This window comes from Rhincodon typus, chromosome 34 (genome assembly GCF_021869965.1).
Source record: "Rhincodon typus isolate 14 chromosome 34, sRhiTyp1.1, whole genome shotgun sequence".
Classification (NCBI taxonomy): domain Eukaryota; kingdom Metazoa; phylum Chordata; class Chondrichthyes; order Orectolobiformes; family Rhincodontidae; genus Rhincodon; species Rhincodon typus.
Window position 1 is genome coordinate 17,622,545 of NC_063365.1, and position 10,654 is coordinate 17,633,198.

The 10,654-nt window shown below is 38.8% G+C and overlaps 2 protein-coding genes across 2 annotated transcripts in view; both read left to right on the plus strand.

The window, feature by feature from the left end:
• The window catches only part of zcchc24 (zinc finger, CCHC domain containing 24), a 534,935-nt gene that overhangs the window by 386,712 nt on the left and 137,569 nt on the right, over positions 1 to 10,654 (plus strand). The gene's annotated exons all lie outside the window — the stretch shown is intronic.
• Positions 1 to 10,654, plus strand: part of polr3a (polymerase (RNA) III (DNA directed) polypeptide A) — a 55,052-nt gene that overhangs the window by 37,960 nt on the left and 6,438 nt on the right. The window contains exons 20-25 of the mRNA XM_020528092.2: positions 557 to 727; positions 4,440 to 4,553; positions 7,818 to 7,904; positions 8,146 to 8,228; positions 9,695 to 9,865; positions 10,496 to 10,589. Coding sequence (XP_020383681.1) covers positions 557 to 727; positions 4,440 to 4,553; positions 7,818 to 7,904; positions 8,146 to 8,228; positions 9,695 to 9,865; positions 10,496 to 10,589 — 720 coding nt within the window. The remainder of the gene's footprint in view (positions 1 to 556; positions 728 to 4,439; positions 4,554 to 7,817; positions 7,905 to 8,145; positions 8,229 to 9,694; positions 9,866 to 10,495; positions 10,590 to 10,654) is intronic.

The window sequence follows — 10,654 nt, forward strand, 5'->3', positions numbered from 1 at the left end:
CATGTACCCATGCAGTCATGCATGCACCCTGGGTTAGGTTAGGTTTAGTAAAACTTCAGCAAGTTTTGTTTTATTCACTCGTGGGACACGGTCATCAATGACTGGCCTGTCTCTAGTTGCCCTTGAAGGTGGCAATGAGCTGCCTGCTTGCACTGCTGTAGATCACATGCTGTAGGGATTCAAGAAGACAGCTGACCACCACCACCTCACAGGCAAAACTAGGGATGGGCAATAAATGGTGGCTTGCCAGCAACACCCAAGTCCCAAGAGTGAATTAAATAAAAATATTTCATAATTGTATATTCTACAATTGCACTGACTTTACATTTATCTTTGGAGTACATCACAGAAGCTAAGTGGTAATAAATAAAATGCATTTGCTGAATATCTGCCCCTTCTGGTTTTTAGAACCATTTCTGAAAGTGACATAGTCCTGTGTACAAGTCTTGCTTGTATATCTGTAGATGTTCATTGCCAACAAACATTTGGAAAACAGTTGGAGTGTTTACTGTGTAATCATCTAGTCTGAATTTTTTTTTCTGTTTGTCTTTCCCAGAGACGTTTGGTTAAATCTTTAGAGGATCTTTGCACACAGTATGATTTAACTGTTCGCAGCTCAACTGGTGATATCATCCAGTTTATCTATGGTGGCGATGGCTTAGATCCAGCAGCTATGGAAGGCAAAGATGAACCTTTAGAATTTAAGAGGGTTCTGGATAATATTCGGGTAATGATATTCTGTTGATAACTATTGAAATGCAGCATGTTGTAATGTGCTGTGAGGCCTGATCAGACTTGAAGTTGTTCTGCTTCTGCAACATCCAGCTTAAATTGGATTCTGCCTGCTTGAGGGCAAATATATGTAAATAATGTACTTTGACTACAGGCTTAATTGTAATGAGTTAAAACGTAACGACTAGTTTTGGGGTTCCTATTTAGAGAAAAGATCTTATTAAAATTATTGCTATTGTATCAGGATCCATTTCAAGTAGTGTTAACTGGGCAATAGGAGAAACCAAAGCCTCATATCTTGATTTCACCATTTTTGTTTTAAGATTTGTGGATTTCCCGAGTTAATAAGAATTCTTCAACTTTGGAAGCACCTGAGATAAAGGTTTAATTCTAAAACTTGTATTCTAAAGGATTAATTGATTGTATCAAAGTATATTTGATCTTGCAGTTTAAACCATCACCTCCCATCATCACCATGCATTCCCACAGAATTTTTTGTGGCCTCACTTGTCTAAGTCCAGTAGGCAACCTTCTTCCTGTCTCTGACAATATTGCTGTTGAACAATTCTTCTTCAGTTTCATTCCTTTTACCAAGGGCTAAGTTCAGTGTCGAGCCAGTTGTTTCTTCTGTAAGCAACAGCATTTTTGCAACAAGGTTATATGCTGTTATTTATAGGATGAGACTCTGTTAAGTCCCAGTCTTTTCTGAGGTGATTGGCCACAGGTCTCCTTTGATGGAAGAATGCCATGGGCAAATCTCACGTTTTGCTGGTATGCTCCTACAGAGCCATTAACCTCTTTCAAGGATTATATACCTCTTTCACTTTCTACCTTTCATGCATTTAGAGTCATAGAGTCATACAGCACAGAAACAGACCCTTTGGTCCATCTCATCCGCACCAACCAGACATCCCAATCTGATCTACTCCCATTTACCAGCATTTGACCTGTATTCCTCCAAACTCTTCCTGTTCATATACCCATCCAGATGCCTTTTAAATGTTGTAATTGTACCTTCCTCTGGCAGCTCATTCATACACATACCACCCTCTGCATCAAATTGTTGTCCCTCAGGTCCTTTTTAAAATTGCCCCTCTCACCTTAAATCTGTGCCCTCGAGTTTTATACCCACTTTGGTGCATCATTGAGTGTCTGCATGAATTATTTGCTCAAGTCACTGAATCAGCTCTTGAAACCCACAACCATCAAGCCTGGATTGTATTCATTCTCTATCACAAATTACCCCATCCACACATCACTACTGCGGTAACACAGAATCAAGCTTGTCTAGTGTGTCTCTGTCTTCAGTATTCATTTGGTCCTAAGCACAACTACCTGTCATGTTCCTGTTTTCTTTTAACACCTCTCCTTACTCCTGTTTATCCTGTCTCCTCTTCTTGAATCTTATCATTTCTTTCTAAACTCTGGAAGGAAATTCCAAAGCCTCACAACAAGAGATTTCCGAGCTGCTTTGCTCTTGATCGCTAAGATTTAATCTTGTCGATGAACCTGGAACAAGTAGAACTGGGCTTCCAAAAGTCAGAGTGGGGACCAGCTGAGAATTCTGGGTCTCACCCTCCAAGGCAACTAGTGCTGCCATCTGTTCTATCTACCTACCAACCATTCAGATATTTTTCCCTCCCTCATCCTCTGCTCCCATGTGTCTGCTCCAACCCTTCCTCCCACCAAATCCCTCCCCACCTGAACATTTAGCTTTGCACCTAAAGACAGTATAGCAATGAGACTGGAAAGCCAGGCTATTCCATCTTAAAAAGAGTCACTCAAAATCAAGCCCTGATTTCAGCCCTCGCTTCCACTTGGCAGTTGTCAGCAATGGCACACCAGAGAGTATTTGTGTCGTGTCCTTCCATGAGGCAGAATTTCTGAAAATGGTGCTCGGACAAAAACACAAAATTTGGATTGTGGCTATTGCCAAACTACTAACTGGTACTGCACAAGAGAACCTTTACTGATAGGGGATATTCTAGCCATGCAGTCTAATAAGCGACACTTCTTAACATGCAAATACTTCTTTCCTAACCATTTACCAATTCCAGCCAAAATTCTCCTGTTAGACCCTTGTCTACAATGCTCTTTGCAAAAAAAATTTACAAAGGCTGCAAGAACTCAGCAGCGTCGATTTGAATTTGGAATGTATTTTGGTTAGGGGCCTATTACTTTCTATGGAAACTCCAGCAATGGGTCCAAAAGATCCATTCCCTTGAATTGCAAGTTCGCAAAGGAGGCTTCTATCAATTAGAGAGTTTACCAATTCTTAAAATTTGTAATAATCCATCTAGGGTTCTTTGTCCTGCTGCTGTAATGTAAGCATTGTACGCTGGTCAGAAGGCTGCCATTTTGAACAGAGTTTAGAAACAAAGGCAATTTTAAGCAAGTCTGTTTTCCAACAGGCAGTTTAGAGGTGTGCTATGACCTACCTAACCTGATAAAACTGATGATACTCTCTCTTGGTTTCAAAAAATCAAATGCTGGAAATCTAAAAGTAGACTAGAGGATGCTGGAGAAACTCAGCAGGTCTGGCAGCATCTGTTTCAAATGTCTGCTCTGAAGAAGAGTCCTATTAAACTCAACATGTTAAATCTGTTTCTCTCCATAAATGCTGCCAGAATTGCTGAGTTTCTCCAGCATTCTGTGTGTTTTAGCTCTTCAGCCAAAGTGAGGTGCCAGAGTATGCTTACTAGTGTGTGTTGCCAGTTACTTGGCGGCGTAAATGCAAGCTGAGGACATTTTCGGATGTCGTTGAGTCTTAACTACATTCAAACCAGAGTATGTGGCTACATTGACTCAGAATTTCCCACCAAGATCGCCCAGGAAGATCGGATTATTATTTGTAGGAAATTTTGGACGATTAATACTCTTGATACCCGTTGTCCAGCACTAGTGGGCTGTTGTAAATCCAACATCCGTAGTAAAGACATCATCCACACTGACCTTCCTCCACCTTCTAAGTGAGATAGCAACTTTATCAAACTGAGTAGTTTCTCAGACTCGGAAATATCTCTCAGACTGCTGTAGAATTTGACGCAATATTTTTTGTAAACTGTGTAATAATGACCCACCCTTTTAGTATTGCCAGTGCAGATGAGTTAGGAAGATCAATGGAGTTTTGAGATTGGACCTTACTGGAACACATTGTGGTGCAAGGTCTTGATGCTGCACCTTAGCCATACTCAGTGTTACAGTTTAATTTTCTGCCAGTTGTGAATGTTAAATTATTCCTGAGAATAAAGGAAAGATTTTAGTTTAATCAATCATAGTTCCTTCAGTAGGAGGTGCCTAACAGAGCTTGCATTAATCCATGCCCTTAATTAATTTTCACAATTGAATTTGGAAAACAAAAAATGTTTTCTCATTTTTATATATGTGTGTATATAAAACAATTGCACTTTTTTCAAGACCTGCACATTAATTGAATTTTTTAAATATTGGCATAGGACTTGGTAAGTTCCTTGTACTCAACATGTCAAAGCATATATCGTGTACGTACTAGTTATCCCTGGAGACAGCCTTTTGGATGGTTATAGTACATGGAAATGTTTGGTTCATCAAATATAAAACCTAGATGAACCACCAGAATCTTTTACTGCTCATTTTATGTTTAACCAAACCAGTCTCGAGTGGTTTAATTTGCCAGTTGGTTTTTAAGAGAAAGTCTCCCTGATTGTTCTGCTTTTCTTTCCTCCTAGGCCATTTACCCATGCCACAGTGAACCAGCTTTGAGTAAGAATGAAGTGGTTACAGCTGCGGAGGCAATTATGAAGAGAAGCGAATTCCTTTGTTGTCAAAATGAATATCTGCAGGTTCACTGAATTTTCATTCTCTTTACATCTAAGGATAATATGTTATAGATACAGGCAAATATTTTTCTTGTTTTCTTTCACTTCCGCATATTGATTAGCCTATCCCATTTCTAAAGGCTCTAACTGGGACTGATTGTGAGAAGTACATTGAGGTAATAGCTACAGTTGTGTGATTGGTCATATTTGCCTTACTGAATCTTGTTTGTTATAAACATCTCCCTAATGCCTGGCCGATTTTGCTGCTAACACTGAGTATATCAGATCAGAGCTGTTTTTAAAATCAGTCAGAAAAAGTAATTTACAATCCATAAATTTAGCACCCCTGCATCAGGAAGCTTTAATATTATGTACCTTATGTATTTAATAACTCATGAAGCAATTAGTTGTTGTACATCAAAACTTCAAGTCAGAATTTCCCATCAGGATCACTCTAGAAGATCAGATTTTTATTCGTTGGAAATTTTGAAGGAATAGTACTCTTTATATTTATTGTCCAGCACTGGTGTGCTGTTTTAAATCTAGCGTCAATAGTACAACACCAATATAGACATTGGCCACACTGACCTTCCTACACCCTGTAGGTGAGATTGCAACTTGATCAAACTTTGAGTAGTATTACACTATCAATTTGAAACTTGAAAGCAACTGGGTTTAAATGCCCCAAAATTGTTTCATCTTACAGGTAACAGAAAGTAGCTGTGGTCTCATTGATCTAGGCTTAATTCAAATCCTAAACCAGCTATATACCTCTATCAAGGGATTGGTTAAAAACTGGCATGGACAGATAATGCCAGTGGGCAGAATTGACTTTGCTGACCATTACACAACGCACTGACTCCTATTCAGTTGAAGTCAAATAGATGAATTGCAGCCTGTTTTACATCTCTGCCATGTCAGACTTCACCCTCTCAATTTGTTCATCTCTGTCAACAATATAGTTATTTTTAAGCAGCCATGTTATGACAGGCCTCTGGAGCAGGAGAGACTTGAACCTGGACTGAGAGGTAGGGACACTACCATTATGCCAGAAGACCCTTTTTCTTTAACTTTGTTTTATTCAACGTGCTCAGTTATAATACCTCTCTCAGAGCAGTATGATGTGAACCCAGACTTTCTGGTCCAGAGGGAAGGACATTACTGTTGTGGCACATAAGTATCATAATGGACAGTTGAGGCGCCACTTGGAACACCCTTTGGAACGTCTTGTCAATCAGAGTGTAGTTATTTTACTTAACATGTTTGGAAATATTATAACACACTTTTTCAGCGTAGGTTGGACTTGAGCCCTGACAATCTATCAGAATGTAGGTATGTTTGATCATCCTGTTCAAATGTGTTATGAAGCAGGACTTAAACCCGAGCCTCCTGGCTCAAAGGCAGGGGTGCTACCATTGCACCACAAGAACCCTACCTATCAGAGTGTGTATACTGTTTGTACCTGCACTCTGTCTCCTACTTCTAACCAATTATTAATTAGCAGTATAGGATACCTTTGCAAATGATTTCTGCAGCTCTTCATATTTCGGGAAAACAGCAATCGTTGCACTTTCTTCCCACCATGGTAATAAATGAGATTAGATCATTTTGGACTGGATCAAGGATTGATCTTAAAACGTTACTGGTCTGTATGGTCCTCTGTAACCTTGCACAGTGTGTTTACCCACTTAGTTACTCGTACCTTCAAATCTTAATATTTGGCATTGTCCATGAGGAATGAATATAACTGGGAATTTTCTGTTGGATTGAAAGTGGCAAATGCATTAATATTTTGGATGTATTGATTAAGCATGGTGTGTGCTTCAAAGAATTTCTGCTTTTAATGCAGGCTTCTCCAGGTAATCTGTTTTGTGATTTGTGCATTTGACGGCTTCTACAGCTATGCTTTTATTTCCAATGAACTGAAATGTCCACAGAGGAATTCAAGACATTTACCTAGGGTTAATTACAAATGCCTTGTACTGATAAACTCACCAAAAATAATGTTAGCTGCCCCATAACCTCTGGATTTCTTCGATAAACAGAAAGATGACAACTCTGGCAGACTGTAGAATGGGAGCACAAACCAATTGAGAAATCAGGAAATAAAATTGGAAGGAGGAAGAGTACAAACAACAGATTTCACTAGATTTAATTACCAATTCCAAGTCTACCTCAAAGCCCGTTTTAAATGTCTCTATCATTCAGGGTCTCCATAATGAATGAACTGGTGAATATGATGCGCCAGGGATAGATGCGTTACCTGTTCAAGAGCGAACTATACAGTAAATGGAAAAGCCCTGGGGAAAATTGATACACAGAGATTTGGGTGTTCAGGCCCATTGTACGCTGAAGGTGGCAACACCGGTCGATAGAGTGGTCAAGAAGGCATACGGCATGCTTTCATTCATCGGACGGGGTATTGAGTACAAGAGTTGGCAGGTCATGTTACAGTTGTATAGGACTTTGGTTCGACCACATTTGGAATACTGCGTACAGTTCTGGTCGCCACATTACCAATAGGATGTGAATGTTTTGGAGAGGGTGCAGAAGAGGTTCACCAGGATGTTGCCTGGTATGGAGGGCGCTAGCTATGAAGAGAGGTTGATTAGATTAGGATTATTTACATTAGAAAGACGGAGGTTGAGGGGGGACCTGATTGAGGTCTACAAAATCATGAGAGGTATAGACAGGGTGGATAGCAAGAAGCTTTTTCCCAGAGTGGGGGACTCAATTACTAGGGATCACGATTTCAAGGTGAGAGGGGAAAAGTTTAAGGGAGATATGCGTGGAAAGCTCTTTACGCAGAGGGTGGTGGGTGCCAGGAATGTGTTGCCAGTGGAGGTGGTAGAGGCGGGCACGATAGCATCATTTAAGATGTATCTAGACAGATCCATGAATGGGCAGGGAGCAGAGGGATACAGATCCTTGGAAAATAGGCAACAGGTTTAGATAGAGGATCTGGATCGGCGCAGGCTTGCAGGGCCGAAGGGCCTGTTCCTGTGCTGTAATTTTCTTTGTTCTGTGTACAATTTTATTTAAATTCACACCTCCTTCAAGGAAAATAACTTTCAATTCACAAGACTAGATTTTTCTTAGTCTGATATTCTACTGACCATCTTGGAATCAAATAGAATTTTGATATGAACATTCCAGGAATATCTCTCCATTCTCAGAGTGATACTTTGATCAAGGAATTTATTTTACGCCTCAGACCTGTCTCAATGGTTAATAATTAGATGTCATACAAAATGTTCTGAATAATGAATCTGACTTTTCTTTCTTTAGGCAATCAGAAATTTTATCAAGGATTTTTCTGAGAAGATCAAGAAAACCAGAGACAAATATGGGATTAATGACAATGGAACTACTGAGGTATTAAATTTAATATTACATTCTTCAATATATGTTTATAATTTATTTTTAATACACCAGTATGATTCATTGCATTATTCCATTGGGTTCAAACACAAAAATTGTTTTCTGAAATTTAAAATTAAGAAAACTAGATACAATATATTCACTTCATACTCTTAACAATGCCTTTCATAAATGTGTATGGTCATAGTATTTAACTAGTCCACAATTAGTGACTAATCTTCAATTATCTCTCTAGCCCCGTGTTTTATACCAGTTGGATCGAATAACTCCTACACAAGTAGACAAATTTCTAGAAACCTGTAGGGACAAGTACATGAGGTGAGATGCAAATACGTAAGATTGTGGTTCTGTTTCGTGTGCACGTTTTCATTAAATTCACCCTCTTAAAAATATATTGGATTGGTTACTTTGGATCAAGTAATCGTTGGGTATGATTACAACTATTAGGTTTGGCAGCTGAACTTGCTGTTTAGTTTGTGGAACCTGTTTATTGATTTGAATCACTTTATTGGAGATGAACTGATTTTTGGTGTTAAGTAAAAACAGAAATTGCTGGAAAATCTCAGCAGGTCAGGCATTATCTATGGGGAGAAAGCAGAGTTAACGTTTTGAATCTGCTAACCCATTTCTGATAGTGTGTGACTGGACTTGAAACGTTAACTCTACTTTCTCCCCACAGATGCTGCCAGACCTGCTGAGTTTCTCCACAAATTCCATCCTAGTTTCAGTTCTGCAGCAAGCGCATTTCCTTTTTGCATGTTTGATTTTTGGTGTGATTTGTCTTTTTACATAAATTCCACAAAGACTGGAGCAGTCCTACTTTCATGCGAGGTTTTTAATTTTGTTATTTTGATGATTTGAAACAACAGTGTTTTAACTTGGAGGTGAGAGTACTACCTCTGAGTCGAGATCAACGTGCTAAATTAATTGTTTAATCTGATCAGTTTAATGCTGATTCAAATTCAGCTGTAAACCTGGTTGTTGTTCAGAAGTGTGTTCAGCAAGAAGTTGCTCAGGCTTGGCAGAGATATGCATCAAGGAACAAGCACTGAAGATGTTAGGCACACTATTTATCTTGTTTTTAAAAAGCTGAGAAATGAAATCCTGTTCTACAAATTAGGAATGAAGGGCTTCAGTTACATGAGAAGACTAGTTTTTCTAGTTAGAATAGAGAAGGTGAAGGAGCAATTTGACAGAGGTGTTCCAAGACTTGAAGAATTGTGATGGAAAGGGAAAAAGTGAAATGATAGAAACCACTTCCAATTACGGACATTTGAGTAACCATAGGGCACAGGCTTAAGGTGATTCCCAGGGAAGAAAAAGAGGCAAACTGCAGAAATGTACACAGTGAGTAGTTTTAATCTGAAATGCACTGCCTGAAAAGGTGATGGTAAAAGGAGTCAGTGTAGTGGTAATGTCACTGGACTCGTACTCCACAGGCCCAGGTGAATGCTTGGATTCAAATCCCACAGCAGTTGGTTCAATTAATAAATATGGATTATAAAACTTGCCTCAGTAATGATGAGCAAGAAATAATCAATTCTTGTTATAAAAACCCTCCTGGTTTACTTATGTTGTCTAGGGAGGGAAGTCTGCTATCCTTGTGTGGTCTGGCCTATATGTGATTTCAGATTTCAAGAACAACTCTTAAGATATTTTGTATTTGGCAATAAAAAGTGAAAGGATTAGGACTTTACAAAGATTTTTAATAATTTTATTAAAAGGCATTGTTATGATCTCTTCCTTGTTTATCTTGATCTCTTACATATTTATCCCCTTAACAGAGCCCAAATGGAACCAGGTTCTGCTGTTGGTGCTTTATGTGCACAGAGTATAGGAGAGCCAGGCACACAGATGACCTTGAAGACTTTCCACTTTGCTGGTGTAGCTTCTATGAATATTACTCTGGGTGTACCCAGAATAAAGGAAATTATTAATGCATCAAAATCTATAAGGTAAATCTGAACATGGCTTGTTTTTCTGCATGCTTTAGTTTGTTAGACGTTGAGTTTTAGTGTGAGTATTAAATCAGCTTTTCTACAAGATTTTAAATTTAAATTTTAACTGGTACTCCATGAGGATAATTTATCTGTTACAGCTTTTTAAGATGCCTAACTCACACCAAATATAATTTAGAAAGCTAACACTTGATTTTGTTCTGTCCATTTTCCCCTGTATGGATATTTATTCCTACACATCTTTTTCAGGTGTTCAGAATAAGGTGAAGGGTGAGAAAAGGTTGAGGGTAGAATGAGGAATCGGAATGTTCTGTTCATGGATTGATATATGGTGCACTTGATACAGCTCTTATTCCAGCAAAAGAACAATCTATACAGGGTAGCAAATCAAATGCCTATGCCATATCTGCCACCTTAGTCAAGAGTTGCCATTACTTCCCCCACATGAGCCAAGCAAATTGAAGTGACTGTTAGTTCTTCAAATCCAATGCTACAGTTTCCTAGAGGGTGCTCCATTCTTCCATCGTTTTAAATTCTAGACTACCATCGTGGGAGATCATAGATATTCTTCTTGACTGGCTGAGCTCAAAGCATAAATAATAGTTAATCTGTTAATTTACTTTGCAGCACTCCAATTATTACAGCGCATCTTGACCAAGATGATGATGCTGACTTTGCTCGACTGGTAAAAGGAAGAATTGAAAAGACTCTGCTTGGAGAAGTGGGTCAATCTCTTTAGTCAATTGAAAGCACACACTATTCATGTTAAATTGTCATTCAATTGAA